The following is a 20,649-nucleotide window of genomic DNA, read 5'->3' as shown; positions in this document are numbered from 1 at the left end:
TATCTGTGGTTTTGCTTTCCATAGTTTCATTTACCCAGTCTGGAAGCAGACGACACTCTTCAGACGTATGGTCAGAAGGTCACTCGTAGCTTAATGCTACATCACAATGCCTATGACATTCACCTCACTTCATCTCATCACAAAAGCATTTTATCATCTCACATCATCACAGGCATTGAGTACAATATTCTGACAGAGGCCACATTCACATAACTTATTTACAGCATAATGTTGTAACTGTTGTATTTTTCATTAGTCATTATTGTTAATCTCCTACTACTGTGCCTAATTTATAAATTAAACTTTATTGCAGACATGCATGTAATTAGGAAAAAAATATATATCTACAGGGTTTGGTACTATCTGTGCTTTTCCACTGGGGGTCTTGGAATGTTTCCTCCTCAGATAAGGGGACACTATTATATAGAGAAATCACAATATGAATTAGAAAACTTCAGTATAGATTAACAACTTCCTTTTTCAAATTTTATCCTTTTTCTCTGTATTTGTGTACCTATAAAGTTAAGCACTGACTTTTGTAGAAATATAATTCATTGCAGTGTCCAAGTACTGCCACAGGAGTTAATCATTTTCTTGACTGAAGAAAACTAGTAATAAATAACTGAACAGGAAAAACAAAAATATAAGAAATCTAACCATGTAACTTTTTTCATCTATTTAAGATGAAACAAAGTTTTACTCTCATTAGCCACCTTGGGGAAGAAACCTAGCTAGTAGTCTCCTTAAGTCCTGGGTTCCCATGGAGCAAGGAATCTGACTTCTTAATAAAAAAAAAAAAAAGAGGGAGGGGTAGGTTGGTGCAAAGTTAAAAGATAAAAGGGTAGATGAGTTGATTTCCTTGATGACAGATATGTAACCTCTCGGAGTCAAACCCATTTCTAGTTCACAAAAACCACAAAATGCTTGGTCAACGTGGATTTCCTGGTAAAACTGAGAGGACCGTTATGCTATGGCAATCTCTGGGAAGCAAGAGAGTGAGGCACCCAGATGACATCTAAATTACAAACAAGTTTCTCTCCTTATTTCCTATACACAGATATTCTTAGGAGACATACACAGGTTCTAGAAAATACCTGCTCAGATATTTAGAAAGCTATAAACCAGGTGACTGCTTTGCACTAATATAGTCAAAAATTTTTGAAAGGAACTATAATCAATATTGCAACTATGTGCTCTCATTATGGACCAATTTAATTGTTTTAATGTACTGCATAATTCTGAACAGACTTTGAGTAATACATATGTGTAGCATAAATCTTTGTACGGTCTCATAAGCCAGGCTATAGTTTTTACCATAAAATTACTTAACAATTTCCATTTATTGAACTCTTTGGTGGCATTACTTTCTAAAATGATTAACTGAAGCTGCAAACCAAGAGAAAATTACTTTTAATAAATATACTCATTGTCTTAGAAAATGTATTTATCAAATCTGTATCTTCAATCTAGAAAAGTAAAAGACGAGTTCACAAAAGAGAAAGGTTGAGCCATCATTTTAATCCATCAAAATAGTGTCATTGTATTCATATTCACCAAGATGGTAAGCAAAGACCAGGACAGTTTTCTAAAACCTGTCAGGCATAAGCATCTTCAAGATTTTTTTTTTTTCTTTTAAATAACCACAACACCCAACGTGGGGCTCAAACTCACAGCCCCAGTAAGGTCAAGCAAGAGTGCTAGAGCTGGCCAGGTGCCCCAAGCATCTTCAAATACAAAAACATTATTACACTGTTTCATTTCTCATACTGGTATAGGTAGTTGAAAATCAGTTAAGTGAAAAACCTTTACAAAATTTTCAAATTGCACTTTTCTATATTCCCTCTTCACTTGAATTCACTAGGCTTGTGACACAAAAATGAAATCCTAGTTTAAAAACCTTGTGTATAAGATATAGCACTCAATAGCCTACTTAAAAATAATGGACTTTTTGCAGTACTTGTCAAGTGGCAGTAGCTGGAAAAGTTTGGGAGTGTTTTGAATGGTCTCAATGATTAGCCAGAGATCCTAAATAGCATATAATGTACCAGGACAATCACCTATGCTACCACCAACAAAAATCAACTAAACAAAAAAGTTACTGTGATTCTTTTGAGTAATACTTTAGAGCAGAGATTCTCAAAGAGTGCCCAAACCCAACATTAGTATCATCAGGGAACTTGTTAGAAATGCACATTACTTAGCCCTGAGACCTGCTGAATCAGAAATTGTGGGGTAGAGCACAGAAATCGGTTTTAATGAGCCCTCCAGGTGACTCTAAAGCACAGTGAAGTGTGAGAACTACCAATCTGGAGGGATATTCACATGGCTGCTGGTCTTTAATTTAGAGCAAGGATTTTGTTTTTCCACTTTTGTATCTCAGCCTTAGGAAAGGGTACAACAAACAATAGGACCCTCAATACATACTGGTACAATATATACATGAATATAGTGCAATTCTGAATGACATGGCTTCCCCATATACTCTATATGACTGCGAAAGTATCTTTTGTAGACAGTTACTTTGCTAAACTGCTGATTCCTAAGGTTTAAAATATTCTAACCAGTCCGTGAACATGTAAATATTCTAAGCAATTCTAAGAATTATCATTACAGACTAAGTAACCACTGAGCAAGTTACTACTGCCTCTAACACTTTTAAAAGGTCAGAAATTAAGAGAGAATCACTATGTGTGAGATTGTTTACTTTTTCTCATTACATAAAAACACCAAGCAACATTGGTAAATCTAAGCAATGTGTCACATTTGATACTGATTTAACATTATCTAATAATATGAAAATAACCTGAAGAAAAATTAACTACAATTATTCTGGCAAAATGTACAATATAATTTGCAGAAAATAAATTGTCCAAATAAGCATACAAAAATAAAAATGTCAAGTATCTCACAGGCCAAACCTGGCAAAGTTAATAGTGATAGGATCATATTTACATAGTTCTTCTAAATCCCAAAACATACCTAAACTCTCATTCACATTCACAAGTCTGGTAGGTTGATATTTTGCATAAAGAAAATGAAACAAGGAAGAATATGTCTTAAGAGATCCAGTCACAGATACAATATAAAATATAGTGGATTACTGTGGCTACTCCTTTAAGTTTTGACACTACATCATATCTATGTATTTCCTACCTTAAATATCTGAAATGATAATTTCAGAGCTAGAAACAAATTTTAGATATAAATATCAATTCCAAAGTCTTCAACACTACAAACAACACACTTACAGAGAGCATTTAAGAAACTCTAGGTCCATTACATTACTACTCAAGTAAAGTCCACATGTTACTATTGATGCAATGCAGAACCCTTATTTTTAATTAATAAAAACCATTTCTTATTAATTGACAATACTCTTATTTTTAAATTTTTTTAAAAAGATTTTATTTGTTTGAGATAGAGCAAGAGAGAGCAAGCATAAGGTTGGGGGTAGGGGGACCAGAGGGAGAGAAGCTGACTCCCTGCTGAGCAGAGCCCGATGTGGGGCTCAAGCCCAGGAACCCGGGATCATGACCTGAGCCGAAGGAAGACGCTTAACCAACTGAGCCACCCAGGTGCCCCAAATGATACTTAAAAAAAAATAAGTTGAATATGAAAAATCATGTATTCCTACTAAGTACACTTCTTAATTCTACCTAATCCTACTAATTAGTCTTTGAGATAGAAGTGCCTCACATGGAATTTGGGTGATTATATTGTATAAAACAGAATTGACATTTTATGTACACGTATAAGCAGAATACCATCTTTTAAAATCCATTTAACTCAGAAAGACAAACAGTAATTCTAACTTAAGATTTTTATATAAACACAATCAACAAAATCTAGTATCTATTGCAGAGGGAAGAACTGGTAAGAGCTGACAGTGATTCAAACCATAAAACAATATACTTGAAAAACAATTTTCTAAAAATGTGTACTACAAATTCTGGCTAGATTACTTTAAGAAATGCAGTATACTCCATCTAGAAAATATAGGCTTCTCTTTTTGAAAAGGAAAACTGTGTATCATAAAGTAAAGAACATTCCACTGATTTCACCAGGTAAATAAAAAAATAATTAAATAAAAAAATAATCAAATAGTAAGTTTCAACCAATAGGAACCCCTTGAAGATATTTATAAACTATACATGATTTTATAGAAAAAGGCAAGTAGTAATATTCCCAAGGTAACAGTGTTCTGGTTGTGCCTTTAATTATTCAGTCTTTTAAGATTCAAACTTCAACTATTAATACTCTTTTTCCGTAATCAAGAAACCAAAATTTCAAGATTTTTTTTTTTACACTTAGAAGACAGTCCTTTTGACAAAAAAGCTAATACAATATATAATACATAGATTTTAATCAGATACTATTAAAAAAATTAAGATCAGATACTTAAAAAATTCTTAAATTCTTCACTATTTCAATACCCAGAGTGACGTTCTATTAAATTACTTGTCCACATTCAACTAGGAAGCTATGTGTTTCATTTTACACAACTGTGAAAAACAATTATGTAAAATGAGCACACTAAAATTATTTCCTATTTTTTGAAATTTAGTTCTGAAAGGTGCAAGAAAGGAAATAATGCTCTTGAAAGTACGACACTACTCTCGATTTATTCATTTAATCATCATTTGTTTAGGATGAAATAAACCCACACGGGTCTATTCAACTTAAGTGATGGACTTGCTACTTACTTTGAAGATAAATAAATTGGTTTTCTTCCTTTCCACCTCTCCCCTCCACCCCACCCCAAATAAGTCCATGGTTACAAATATCTATCGATGAAGTAAGCACAGGAACATATTTACAACTGTTTAATTTAGGAGTTAGGTATGTGGGTGTTCTTATTTTTGAAAATAGTAAGTCTGACTTTTCAAATAATTAGCACTCTCTTATATTTCAGGAACATATTTTAACATATTACTAGATATTATAACACAATAACACACACAAAACATTTAAATACCACAGTACTCCCCAGAAAATTTCCTCTATTTTTGCAAAATAATGTATCCATCTGATAGTCCCATTTAACACTACATTTTAAACCTTTTAAGAAAGGTTTAAACATAAACTTCATACTCACTTTTTTTAAATCACACACTTATTTCAATCACACACGAATCTTTTTCTCATTCAGAATCTAGGTTGTAATTATCAACCAAACCCCCAAATACTAATTAGTGATTAATTAATCATTCACACTAATACTTTAAATAATTATTACAGACTTTACATATACACACCAAGCTACTGAAATGTTCAAGTATGTTTTTGAATAAAACGTAAAGATGTAATTTCAATTAGTATTTGAGAAACAAGATCTAACATTCCATTAATTCCTTGTTGATAATTTCTATTTCTTCTATTAATGGCAATTCTGGTGAAAACAGGTTATTTTTTCCCCTAACATAATTTCTTTCACTGAATGCCCAGTACTCATATTCAAAAGAAAAATCCAAAAACTAAGGGAATAACAAATTGGATTTTATGAAATATGGGTGAACCAAAAGTTCTTTAAAAACTAGATCTGTCAAAAAACAAAACAACAAAACAAAAACACTAGATCTGTCAAGAAAACCAATTTATCTTCAAAACAAAAATGGGGAAATTTTGACAAAATAATTAGGGAAATGGGTGTTCCTTTATTTTATGTACATTAATTACATATTAATAGCATATGAAATCTAAATCCTACAGACTTTATACTCAGTATTTCAAATGACACAAAAAGAAAAATAATACTGTGATATAATTCTAAGATTGTTTCATATTACCTTTTTATGGAAAGAATTATGGTAGCATATGACAAATTCACACTTATTTAGAAAAGCTAATACTATTATTTATTTTTATATCTACTGCTTTTAAGCAAATGACACTCAAATATCTTCCCCAGTACATACACTAATTCACAAGAAAAAATACTGACTGAACCAGCCACAAAGTTGTTTATACAAAAACACTAAAAACTGAATAACTGGGAGTTCACAGATGCTCCACTTGACTGTCACTCAGAAGCTGACTGTTCCCAGGGTAAACTTGATAAGTACTGGAACAAAGATTTTCTTGATGCAGGGAAAAAGCTGTGTAGAACTCTGTTCTTGGAGCCAGAGTTGAGCTGGACACTAGAATGTTCAGGAGATTAGGACATCTCTTTGTGCACTGGCTTTCAAATGTTCTTGAATCAATGTTACAGAATTTCACAGCCTTGGCCAAAGACAGCTTGGTATTAACATCAAAGAATCAAGTTTTTGCCACTCTTAATTCAGCTTTGAAGCAAAATACAGTGCTAGCAATTACCTAGGATTATATGAATAAAAATACAGATGGGAAAGGTATACTTAGGTGCAACAGATATCATTTAAAAATTATAGTTAATGTTAAAACTCCCTACACTGCAATTAATTAATTAAAATAAATACTCCCTGCCAACTCATATATGTGGAAAATGTGATGAGAACGGTCTTTTTTGACTATTATTTACAATCTCCAAATCATGTTTTCAAAGATTTGCCAAAAAACAAAAGCCTACAAAAACCGCAAATTTTAGAAAATAATTCCATCCATACAGCTGTGTCTAAAAAATATGTGAAATAGTACACAAGAAAAATGTTACAAAAGAATGCATCTCAATTTTGCTTCACACCTGCTTTTATGCAAGATTTTAAATTAACGAAATTTATTTCTTTACAAAGTATGCCTTCCAGCATAAACATATACCATGCAAAAATGAGTTAATTTTTACATACTCTTCATTTCAAAACAGCAGAGTATTTTTCATTAAAATGCTAAAAGCATAATAGAGTAAACACACTGAAATGTTATGTGAGAAATAACTATGTTATGATCAATGGATGATCATTAGATTTGTGGTTTAAGGTAAATATGTAATTCCTTAAATGTAATTTTAAATTAAACATGGCTGACATACAAAAATTTAAATATAGCAAGAACTTTGTTTTAGAATAACAATTATAATGTGATAAAATCCGTTTCTTCCAAGTACCGAAAATCAAACTTCAAAATATGTATTTGACAGTAAAGGGATCTAATCTGATTCCAATGACCTTGGCCATTCACAAATTAATCCCCCCCCCCCTTTTTAAATAAAGATCACCATTTGAACTGTATTCCTTGGAAACAAACACAACTAGCCCTGTCAGACATGTTTACTGGAGAGACTTACCAAACTACAGGAAGATATTTAAAACACTGCAAAGTTAATCCATCTTTAGTACTTCTATAAACGTTCTCAAGAAATGCCTAATTTCTTCTAAATGACACAAAATCCTCCCTTAACATCCAACCTAACAGTACTGTTTGATTTTAAAAGAAAATTTAAAGGGTTAAGATCTAGATACTGACACCAAATAATGGCAGATAAGATTAAAAGTAAACATTATTTTATAAGCAAAAGAGATTTGCTTCCAAACAGTTTTTATTTTTCCAAGATTCAAAAGGTTTATTTGAAAAAAAATCAGCACAGGACAAAGATATCCTTAATATTCCTTCTCAGAATATTTGAATATTCAAAATTTATATGAAATGTAGACAGCAACTCTGATTTCACAGAAAGAACATCAATGGTTTATACAAATGTAAACCCATTCCCACATCCCTCCCCAATGTACTATTCTATCCACCCCTTACTGACATTAGCTTTCACTAAGCTTCTATCTTCAGTGCTACTTGCAAAAACTAAAAAGCAGAAAATCATTTTCATTTTTAAATGGCTGGGATTAATTAAAGCAACCAAAGTGTTACTGTTACACAAAGTTTAGTAAAACTATGAGAGAATACTACTAGTAACATTTGTAAATTATCCAAAATGATTTCTTTATTGAGAATAAGTAACTACATAGACTTCACAGTTCTATGGCATACTTATATGTAGCTAAAGTCACAAACACATTTTAACATTCACAATGATGAGCATCACCATTCTAATCTACAAAGCTTATGTATGAATAAAGAAAAATACAAAAACCTTGTTTTACAAAAGAAAAACTTTAAAGTCTACATACATTAACAATAAAACCATTTCTTCCAGGTAACAAGTAAAAGTGTAAAGGCATACCACTGAGGTTTTTTTCTCTAAGTAGCCAGGAATGAAAGAATGTTTAATATCTACGACGTTTATTAGGGCCTTCAAAGTTGCCCCCTTGGCTTCCTCTACCAAAACCACCAGGACCACCACTAACAGGACCTACACCACTCATTGGTGCTTGAGGGGTTTCAGAACCTGTTCTACTCCCCATAGGTGATCCCATCTGAGATGATGGTCCTTGAGGAAATCTATCATTGTGCTATAATACCCACATAATAAATATGAAGTCCATTTGGAACACGCCAAATGTTAAGTGACAAGAAAAATTGGCAAAATCCCAAGTGGTGGTGTCATGAAGTTCAGCAGAAAGTCCAGCAGAATCAGGATCACACATAGAAGGAAGAAAGGAGCAATTTAATTAGTTACTATGTTTTTTAAAAAAGGGGAAAAAAAAAAAGCATCTGAAGAGTTACAATTGCTAATGCTATGCCCCAATTTCATGAAAAAAGAACTGATTTTAAGAAGTAAGCAAGTGCCATTTTAAACCTAATCAGTATTACAGTACTGTTCTGATCTCTCTTTTTCTTAAAAGCTTATACTGCATATAACTGTGCTGTGTAATAAAAAATATATATTTTTTAAAATAAAAGAGATAAAACTGGGGAGCAGCATCACATTGAAAAACATTTAAAAAATTTCAACAGCAATGCTTTTAACAAAGAAAGTACTAGTACAGAGTTATAATTTCAGTATTAAAACTTTAGAGGTGTTTTTCCAGAAAGACTATTAATGGGAAAATATAGTTTTTAAAAACTGACAATATACTAATATGTACTACTAATAGCACAATTAAATAAACATCTGAATCCTATGCTTCGGAAAACTTTACAATAATAACAACATATGTTAATCTCAAAGGTTGACCAGAACTCCCTACATGCAGTAGTAAAATGTCACTGTGAAAAAGACCAAAGGTAACATTTAAATAAAGGTTACAATTTCAGGGGGATGGGTGGGAAAATGGGCCAGTTAATATTATTTTAAGTTACTAAAGATGATTATAGGCTACAGAAAAACTTAACCGAAGTAGTCTAAGTTTTTACTTAGCTTTTAGACATTTTACTATAAAATAAAGCCTCCAGAGACGGAAACAAGTACACTAATTATATATCATGTGCCATCTGATCATAGTAGGTACTATGGCACTGCCTTTTTATCTCTGTACACACTCATTTAAAAAAAAAACTGTTAGCATGTCCAATTTTTCCAAATTTTTATAAGATTGCATTTAAAGTAAATAAATTTTAAAATGATGAAACACTGTATCCATCAATTCTAAGACGCACATTCACTTTTAACATCTCTGAAATCAGTATGGATTTACAGTTGATGGCATGTCTGAATTTAATTGGCAGTGCTTTTTCTTTCTTAGCAGCAATGGTGCCTTAACATTTGTGGTAGTTCCAAAACTAAACTGCCTTTTCCAAAATACACAATCAACCAATTTTCCTTTTCTAAATGTTATTTAGAACAACCATTAACAAAAACCAAATGAAAAAATGTTCTGCCAAGAGCCTCATTTAAACAGTGATAGATTTTAAGGAAAATGAGAAGTTATCAGTCTTGCTACTGGTATTCAAGTAAAATAAGAACTACTGAAAAATTTTGCTTTTATAACTATTTAACCCACACAAAGATATCTTCACACTGTCAAATCAAGACATAAACTGTATGCTTTAAAATTTTGTAACAAATAATGAATAATTCTATAAGACTGCAAAATGTAAATTTAAAATACACTTTAAAACTTTAATGTACATTATTTTATAGTTAGAATAAGTTCCCTGAAATTAATCGTAAATGGTCTTTTTATTAAAAATGTTTACTGAAAATGTGTTTTCACACATACTGGAGTTTCATTCCCCACCAAAGGTAAGGAGTCCACAGAGGAAAAGAACACAATCTTAAAATACTTGACCTTTACAGTGGATACTGGTAAGAGGTGGATACATACTCAAAGCAATATAAAAATAACTGTAATTAACATGTATCTGCCATATACTTGAGTACAAAAGCATGCCATGAATGGTAAATATAACTCTTGTGATACGTAAAAACTGCCTCTCATAAGTCAATATAACTTCACAAAATTACGTTTTCTTCACTGCATATTGACCTTTACCGCCAAAACAAATGATGCCAAATTATGTTAAGTGTGAAGTTACCTTTGGGGCAGAAAAGTATATATTACTGAATATAATCAAAATAATGTTTATGATACATTACCACTGCTCCATTATCTGGCATCATTGGAGTTCCCATATTTGCAGCTCCTTCTGGTCCCATGGCAGGACCAGGACCCATTGGTGGGCCAGGTATAGTTCCTCTGTTGTTCATATTCATACCCATCATTGGAGGAGGACCTTGGTTACCAGCAGGTGCTGGGCTAAATGCATCTACGCAAAACAATCTATACTTAGAGCTGTCCTATCTTAGTTTAGTAAACATTAAAAATTTAACAATACTTATGCAAACTATATAACAAGACTATCATAAAATTATTTTCCTTCTTTGAGAATGGGACACTTAATTATCTACTCTGTAATAGAGCATTACCTACACTATAGAATTTTCATCCCAAAATCAAATGTACATAAAACAAATGAGACAACTATCAACTATTTTAGAATATTTGAGACTGTCAAAGTTTTGAAAGTTTTTTAAAAAATGAGTATTACTTGCTATAGTCTGCTTTTTAATGAACTACTCTCTTAACAATGGTAACTATACCTTATAAATTAATGGCAAAGGATTAGCACTTGGCAAATACAAATATGTATATAAAGTTCACTAAAACTAACCTCTTGACTTTAATGTAAGTTACTAAACATACCCCCAAATTACAGGAGGTACTATTTTTTAACTTTAAAATTTACAGAAATAGGCAATCTAAACAACTAAAAAGGGTTGTGATGACAAAGCTTATTTTTTAAAAGCAAATATAGATAAAATATTAATAGAGCTATATGAATTTTTTTGACATGTTAAAAATTCTGGAAATGGGGACAATCAGACATACTTCAAATTTTTTCATCAAAAAGATATCCACCCGGCCTCATGTTAATTGCAATAATTTTTGAGCTGAAATATTGTATTTATAATGGCTTCAAATACAACATTTTTAGGTATCTTCTTTGAATTTTTTAATTTTTAAAGTACTCATACTTTTCATTAAAAATTCATAACAAAGACTAACTCCAACTTAAAGAGTTTTCTTCTAGTATTTCATTCTATAGGTCAATTTTATGACACTCAGAACTCAATTTCTCAAGAACACATTATAACAGGAGATGGTATCTCCATTCAAACCCAGAATTCTACACAGTATCTAATGCAGCTGACCTCTACATAGGACTGAGCCCAGGGAGGAGCTGGGAGGAAAAAGTCTTACTTCCTACCAGTCCCTTGGCAATATATACACTACCACTCGTTCTCAACCTAATCCCCAGGAACCTACCACTTCATGGGAAGAAATTACTTCCTTAATCCCAAAATGTTCTTGCTTACTGATAAATCGAACATTATAACTATCCAAGAATATTTCTATTCCCTTAGCATAGCTATAAATAAAAATTTTTACTAGAACTCCATGACATGTCCCACATGGAAATGAGGAAGAATGGAGACACTATCTACAAGGAATCTTAACTTTCCCTAAAAAGAACAGATCAAGGATTAGGTTTTTCTTCTCTTTTTAGTAAAACATAATTGTTACATTTAACTTGCAAGACTCAAATATAACTATACAACTATGGGTATAATAAAATAAATAAAAAATAACATTTCCAACTATCAGTATTGTTTCTAGTAATTAAGCTTTCTATCACAGAGATATAATTAAACTAAATTTAAAGATCTAAGAAACGTTAGAATTATCTGGTCCTCTGAAAAGCAGTTTTATAATCTATGTTTCGCTTGGTAGACAGACTGGTGATAAACCAGAAAACCTATTGCCACATTCTAACAATGTAACTTGATAGGATATGACAATTTAATGATTCAACAGTGGCATTCAACTGCATGATAATGATTCATAACTCCAGTAAACCATTAGGACAAAGTCTCAGATTGAATAAAATGTATACAGGAGAAAAGTAAATGGACTGGACTTAAGGGGAGTTGAGAAAGTGCTCAACTGTAATACAGTTCTCTGATGAAATAAAATGCCATAAAAATTTTTAGTTCTCTTAAATTACTAACTAAATAAGGAATCTAAAGGTACACTCTCATTATTCTTCTGATGAAGTTGCTAACTAAAATAGAATGTTTTCAAGGTCTCGGCAACATCAGAAATACTTCATTTGCTTCTAATGTTAATGACAATCTAATAATTATAATGGCATTGCCAAGTACCTACAACCCATAACCTCACACTATAACCCTTAAAACCACTTGGATTATATTATACACCATTCTACAATTTACTTTGAAAAGACATAAAATTGAACTATTTGTACATTACTATATATTCAACTGTGTCTTATATACTAGAACTGTGCCTACAGAACTTATGTATTTTGTTCACCAATTAATTCATGTATCCATTGTAACTAACTTCACAATTAAGATCTTTATAGGCAAGGGCCATGTATCATGCTTCCTTTGTATACCAGAGATGCTCAGTAACTTCTTACTGGTAAGAAAAATGACCAAATTAATAGCAATAAACAATTTTAGATGATCTGATTGGAAGTAGCAAATAAACTGCATGAGAAATAGGGAAAAAGGTTGATCACAGAAAATGTTCATTCCACATATTAGATGCTTTAAGATTTTTTTACTCCATACACTATATATCCTAAGTACTACATGCTAATGGTAATGTAATCTTTACAACAATATGTACATTTTGAGTTACGTGAAAATTTTAATTTTGTGACAGCTTCTGTGGGACAATATGAAATTAATATATTAAAAATTTATCTGATTTTTAAGTGTATGACATTTCAAATTTACTGTTTCCCTCAATAGTGGAGAAGCTAATGTAGGCACTTTCTTCAAAACTTCACATCGACTCTAAAGATATGCATTAGCCCAGATGTAAAAGACACATCTCACTTCCTTGACATGTCATAGACGCCTCCGAACAGTGCACTTCTGTGCACAATATGGTACGTTAGGGCAAAATAAGCTAAACATTCAGTAAAATGAATAAAAGTAACTCCACTTACACAAAAGGTTACCTTACCAATAAAAATTTATAAAATACTCTCAATAAGTTTAAAAACACTACACACTCAGAAACTATCAAACTTCTAAGAAAGGTAAAAAGGGCCAATTTGAAAGCATGAAATTTGATTTTTTAAAAATGCAACAATATAGCTGCATTACACCATGGAATGACTGAACAGGTTTCAGGTTGTATCAAAACCTAGTTATAGGTTTCTTTCATTAAATCTCTTAAAACATAATATACCTTTTAGCCTTCAATGAAACAAAATTCTTCCTTAGCATATTATTTTTAATATACTTGTATATTTTTCAGCTTAATAAATATAAGAGATTTCACCATTACAAATGTTGGTTCCAAATTTTAGTTTGTTACTGATACGTAGATACCACAAACAGCATGTACAATTCCCCAAAGAATTACAAGTTACAGAAGGCTTTTGCTTCAAATCCCTACCTCCCATGTTTATTGCTCCACGGGGACCCATATCACCCATTCTCATTTCCTGTTCTCTCTGTAAGTAAGCATAGTTGTCACAGTCAACCTATCGATCTTATGACTTTACATTTCCCATCTAAAATCAAAAAGAAAAGAATAAATTGGGACATCACTTTCCATTTAAAAAAATTAAAAATTTCCAACATCACTTACTTATTAAGAACACTGAAAAGAAACTTCAATCTCCCAGGTCTGATATACCACAGAGCTTAGAGCACTCAGTTTATACTACTAGATTATCAATGTGTCAGCTTACATAAAATCTACAGAATGTTTTTAATGTTCAATAGAGCAAAGACGTATGCCTAGATTCCAAAAAAAGAAAAATCTAATATTAATAACCACCAGGGCCAATTATTTTTTCCTCCCAGGACACTAAAGTCTTAAAACAAAGACCATTACCCCTTTTATATTCAAATGTATTCAAACATCCAACACAAACAGCTGTGGGGCACTAAGCTAAAAATAAAGTTATATGGACAATTTTCATTGTTAATACATCTTTGCATTTTTATTCAAATACTTGAGCATTGTTTCACCCAAGACCTAAAGATTTGCCATGAAAAGTCCCCATGACACACAAACAGTTGTTAAAAGTTCAACATAACACTGCTTCCTTTATTTGAACAAGGGTTTTGCTTGGAAATCTAAATAAAAGTGTTATTACACAGTCGGCAAGTTCTGAAACAAAATGCTCTTGAGGTTAACTGTGATACAAAAGGTCATGCAAATGACAAACTTTTAAATTTCAGTAAAATTCAACTACTTCGAAAAACTAATTTATTAACAGTAATATTATTAGTATTAGTTATTAATTCTGTATAACTATAGAATTAACGTCGATGAAATCTCTCGGTGAAATTAATCAACATACTGTAATTCAAATTTGCACTATTATTTAATGACCTTTTCCATTATCAGACCAGTGTGTTAAATGTAGCAATCACAAAACACATTCTGAGACAAAAGTAGCAATGTCTAAAACTTAAAAAAAAAAAAAAAAAAAGCACAATTTTTCTTTTAAAAGCAGTTCTATTAAAATGTGCTTAAAATTCCATTTAGTAATACAAAATATCAGTGAAAAGCACCTATAAAAGCTAGGGAAAAAAGGAAAGAAAAGCCTATGGTATATGGTAGATAAATGCCACTAAGCAGCTAATCAACTGCCCATATCTAACCTAATGGACATGCCTCAAATTGTAACCTTTAATGAAGCTGTGGTAAAAAACAAAATAAAACAAAACACATCACTTACACAGCATCATAAAGAAATGTTTGTCACATTATGTAGAAAATGTAAATCCCAAAACTTTCTCAAAGCTATTTTTTTTAAACTTGCCTAAAACTAAATTTGTCTCTTCTCATCAAATGTTTGGCTAGTGACGGATACTACTAACAAGCAAAACAGCTAGACTATTTCATAGAACGGATTTCTGATGAAGTCATATGGAAAATACTACTTTATGATCACACTTAACACTATCATCAATAAATCAAATCCAAGTTGTCATTTCCTCATCACTAGAACCTGATAAAATGTAGACTGCCTTCAGCATATCCAAAATCATCCAGGTATTATTTATAGCAGATACCTGTTACTGAAAAGCTGGTTCCATTTCAGCACCACAGTAAAATACACGGATTTTTTGATCATGACATCTTTGGGGAACAAGGGTTTAATTTTTATTTTTACTTTTGGATTTGCCTTAACTATGAAAGATGAAGAATGCAATATCTAACCAACAGAGGGTAATTATGATATGATATGAATTTGTATTCATATTGTTTGTATTTGTATTCATATTCTTATTGTTTGAGACTTCAATTTTCAAATCCCCCTTAAGTATTCTGACATCCTAACTGGATGCCTGTGATTCACTGGTGGAGGGCAAAGAAGGAGACGTTTTTATTATCTCCTTAATATTTCATCTGTACCTATCATTTTCCAAAATAACAGTATTTATTAGCTTTATTATTCACAAAATTCAGTACTTTTTAAATTATTCTATTATTCTATTTTCTTCATTAATAGAATTCTGAAGAGATTAATATGCTAAATACATTTATGGATTTTTTTTAAAAAGCTTTTATTTATTAAATAATCTCTACACCCAGCATGGGGCTCTAACTTACGACCCCAAGATCAAGAGTCACATGGTCTACTGACTGAGCCAGCCAGGTGACCCAAGACTTACGGTTGTTAAAGTCAATTTATTCAACAGTGGCCATAACATTCCCTATCTGATGCTCTATTAGAAACTGGTTCCAGGGGCATGTGGCTAGCTCAGTCAGAAGAGCATGCGACTCTTGGATCTCAGGGTTGTGGGTTCAAGCCCCACGCTGGGTGTAGAAATCACTTAAAAAATCTTAAAAAAAGAAACAACTGGTTTTAAAATATCTTTCTTTCTTTAAATGAGATAATCAGAATGTCTTACAATAATACATGCTAATGTAGCATATCACTGTGCTAAAATACCTATATATATAAAAGCATTTTTCACTAAATACACATACACTCCATTTATTTAATAGTGTTGATGCTTCCTTAAAGAAAATTACTAAGTACTATTTTATACAGCTTCACATATTAAGAAAAAGAGATAGTATAATTGGATGATAGATCATTTTTTAACTATTTTAGAAGGAGCAAAAGAAGTTTTCAACTTCCTAGTCCTATCTTTTTTTTTTTTTTAAGATTTTATTTATTGGTCAGAGGGAGAGAGAAAGAGAGAGCACAAGCAAGAGGAGCGGCAGGCAGAGCAGGCAAGAGAAAAGCAGGCTCCTGGCTGAGCAAGGAGTCCAACGCGGTACTCGATCCCAGGACCCAGGGATCATGACCAGAGCCGAAGGCAGACACCCAAGTGACAGCCACCCAGGAGTCCCTTCCTAGTCATATCTTAAGATTACTGTCATTTTTATCAAAATCCACTGCTACATACTTCAGGTAAAATGCAAGGGTCAGAGATTATATTTAAAGGTAGTGGTTAGCAATGAATATTAAGACAGTACTTCTCATTATAACTTGATTTATCAAATATCAGTAAGGAGAAACTTGGAAGTTCACTATTAACTGTGTACCCACCTAAAAAGCAATACACAAGACTCTCACTTCTATGAATTCTAATACTTGAAATTAGAACTGGTGCATAATATACATGGTATTTTTGGAATACAAATTTTAATGCTTTATTGTTTTACACCAAAAATTAGAGTTACGATTTAACATGAAACAACTTATAGGTAAACAAAATCTTGAAAGACTGCACTGCAATAAGATAATAAAGCTATGATTAAAACTTGGTTTAATTAATTCAATTACTCTTCATAGCAACCCTATAAAGTAGGTCTACTGTTATCCTATTTTAGAGATCATAAAACTGAGGCACAGCACTGTTAAATAACTTACTCAAGGTTGAACTGACCTAAAAAATTCTGCCAAGAGAGTTCATTAAGTTTTTACCTTCACAAAACACCTTCACTTTTTTCAAGGATTCCAACAAAGCCTAACAAAAGGCGAGATTTTTAATTTATTCTTATTATATTCATAAGTCGTGCCGTTCCATTAAAAGAATTATGCATATGTATTCCTGAGCTTGTCACTGAAGTATGCTTAAATTCACAGCTGACCAAAAAAGCAAGCAAAGTATGACTGATTTCCAGAACCACTTATCAAAGCAGCATTCCATTAAAACAATGGATCTCAGAGTGTGGCTGATGGGAGTACTGAGTCCGCAAGACCCTTTCAGGAAGTGTACACATTCAAAACTGTTTCATGTCTTACTAAACATTAGAACACAATTATAAAACTATCATCTAACTAGGCTTTTCAGTCTATCAACATTTGTAGGGATGGTGTACAAGCAATTGGAGGCAAAAATCTTGGTATTTTAGCACAAATCGAAGCACTTACACTCAATTTTTACTAGTAACTATCACTGTTACAAGGGAGCAGCGGGCAGGACAGCAGAGGAGAGGCTGCTGCCCACACAACTAGTTTTAAAATTTCAACTAGAATATGTAGATGAATACGTACAGGAAGCAGTTAAAATTATTTTTATTGAACCACTACATGTCTTTTTAATTATGCAACAAAACAGGATATATACAGGGGCGCCTGGGTGGCTCAGTCGTTAAGCGTCTGCCTTCGGCTCAGGTCAAGATCCCAGGTTCCTGGGATGGAGCCCCACATCGGGCTCCCTGCTCGGCAGCGGGAAGCCTGCTTCTCCCTCTCCCTCGCCCACTCCCCCTGCTTATGTTCCCTCTCTCGCTGTGTCTCTGTCAAATAAATAAATAAATAAATCTTTAAAAAAAAAAACAAAAAACCAGGATATATACATAAAGCACTTCTGCTGCATTCTGAAATAGGGTAGTCCTTCAAGAAAAACATTCTTATGACTGGGTTGTAAACGGAACAAGACAGCATCTGACAACTATGATTACTGACTTGTGTACAGGCGTCCCTTGTTTTTCAAAAGTGTGCATTACGCCACTTGGCTTTTATAAAAGACCTACATTTGTAGTATCTGTTTTTGCTAACCAAAACAGGATTTTCGCTTTTATGGAAAAAGGCAAAAAGTGAATATAAAGTTGTGTGTTTTGCAGCAAGTTATTTTAGAGGCACCACAAACCTAGAGCAACGAAAAGTGCTACCACCAAGCTCCATCCCTGGGAATATTCTTAGCATCTCTGGATCAAGCTGCCATAGCTTTGAACTATGTGTGAACATCTGCACTTTATCTAGATTTATTCTGTGCATCAGTTAGCAAGATGTGTACTAAAGTCTCAGAGAAGCCTAAGAGGTTATAATTTGGGTTCAGAAACTTTCCAAACATTTTTTATATAAAAATGTTAATTGCTTCTTCAGTTGATGCCATTTTGGCTTACAAAAGGTATCATAGGAATGTTATACTTTGGGATAGCATTTGGCAGACATTTTCTGACAAGATCAGTGGTTGATATTAAGAAATGTAATTTGTTTTTAATTCGTGTAATAAAATACATTAAAATTTAGAAGATGTGCATAACTCAATGGATCAGTATTTTTCTAATGTTTGGTATATGACATTACAAAATCATGCATGGGTAAAAAAATAATCCATTCAAAGTTCCAGGTAGCCTAATGGATTATAATGCAATGAAAACTACTGCTTGTCAAGTTTTCTGTAGTATTTTAAATACAAAAATATCCACAATTATCTGAAAAGGTTAAAATATACTCATCTCCATTTTACTAATTACTTATCTAAGTAAAGCCAGATTTTCTTCATGCACTTTAACCAAAAGAGCATTCTGCAACAGATGGAATGCAAAAGCAAATATGGGAAGCCAGCCATTTTCTATAAAGCCAAACATTAAACAAATTTACAAAACAGTAAAACAATAGCACTCTTCCCACTACATTAAAGTGGAACATCAAGAATATCTGCAAAAAGTAAAATAAGGCCAGTGTTCCCACTACAGCCCATTTTCTTTCAACTTTCTCTCTTATTATCTAATATGGTAAACACTGATGGAACAAAACCAAACCAAAGCTCTTAGGGGTCTTCAATAATTTTTAACAGTGTAAAAAAATGTCAAAACCCAGAAGTTTAATAAGAACCAATGCTTTTTAAGTTCCAGTCAGTATTCGTTCATGAAAATAAAAATAGAAAATTTGCACTAATGTAAAGTAACTAAACCAGTGCAGAACTTTACATTATTTTATATAGAACAGGATCTTTTCTTTAAATACCTAATACTCAAAATATCAACCTGTGAATTTAAAGATACTGTAGCTTCTTTTTTTAGATAACCAAATTTAAAGGATTCACACAGTACACAAAGATGAGTCTAAAATAAAGTAATGCCTAAGGGGTTTAGAAAACAGTGAACTATGTAAATAATGATTTAACATAGTATCAACTGAAACATTCTGCAATCAATGATAAAGATATATTCATCTGACACTATTTAAATTCCTGTTTGAATGAATACAGTCTTAATGACCACAATCATTATTCTTTAATTTATAAAGATCTTTCACATACATTTCTGAAGAAGCCTCTAAGGGACATTGTCAAAGGATCACCATGTACCATCTACGTTCAATATCTTGATAAAGAAAATGCTAAAATTCCCGATGTAAAAATACTGACACAGAACATTTAAATCTACTAAAGGAAATATAATTCTAGAGAAATGTCTTAAGTCTGGGAAATAACAAGATTCAACCTTTTTATAATTATTTCTAAAAATAAATTATACTTAGTACTGGGAAACATATCTTTTCCTTCACTAGAGAAGATTACATAAAGAATAAAGATTATTAGCTAGCTAGTCAGACTGTCAAGAGAGAAATTAAACAAATTAGCAGCTGAAATTCTATCTAACAAACAGCATATCTGGAAGTAAAAAATGGAAAAATCAATTACATGAAATATTAAGAAAACAGGTATAAAGAAAAAAAAATCAAAATAAAAGGTAGGCCTCTTTGCCAAGAAATTACTCATTCATTTAGAAAGTGTTACAATCCTCAAGGGTATGCATCAACAAAGTAATCTTTTCTTAATAAAAATGAAGTAATTTTAAACTAAAAAGGGAAGTAAGACATGCTTCCACTGATATAAATAATAGCATGCAAACTTTCAAACATAATGAACAGAGAATGCTTGGAAGACATTTTTACTTCAAGTAATTAAAAACAATAACTTTCAAACACAGTACTCACTACTAGACCGGGAGAAGGGGGTATTTTTTAAGCAACCTAAGACAATCTTTCAATAAATACAATCTATGATGGGTGTTTCCCCCAGTTTGAATACATGCATTCCATGATATCTGCATACGCGAATACTGGGGAAATGTTCCTCAGTTTTATGACTGT

General features: G+C 32.1%; 1 protein-coding gene across 1 annotated transcript in view; it reads right to left on the bottom strand.

Moving 5' to 3' along the window:
• Nucleotides 1-7,571: 7,571 nt before the first annotated feature.
• Nucleotides 7,572-20,649, bottom strand: part of PSPC1 (paraspeckle component 1) — a 70,340-nt gene continuing 57,262 nt past the window's right edge. The window contains exons 7-9 of the mRNA XM_021678321.1: nucleotides 13,746-13,803; nucleotides 10,346-10,515; nucleotides 7,572-8,318 (exon numbers count right to left, since the gene is read on the bottom strand). Of these exons, the coding sequence (XP_021533996.1) occupies nucleotides 8,133-8,318; nucleotides 10,346-10,515; nucleotides 13,746-13,803 (414 nt within the window). The 3' untranslated portion in view covers nucleotides 7,572-8,132. The remainder of the gene's footprint in view (nucleotides 8,319-10,345; nucleotides 10,516-13,745; nucleotides 13,804-20,649) is intronic.

The sequence above is a fragment of the Neomonachus schauinslandi genome, chromosome 3, assembly GCF_002201575.2.
Source record: "Neomonachus schauinslandi chromosome 3, ASM220157v2, whole genome shotgun sequence".
NCBI classification, from domain to species: Eukaryota; Metazoa; Chordata; class Mammalia; order Carnivora; family Phocidae; genus Neomonachus; species Neomonachus schauinslandi.
This window is presented reverse-complemented; position numbering and strand designations above follow the sequence as displayed.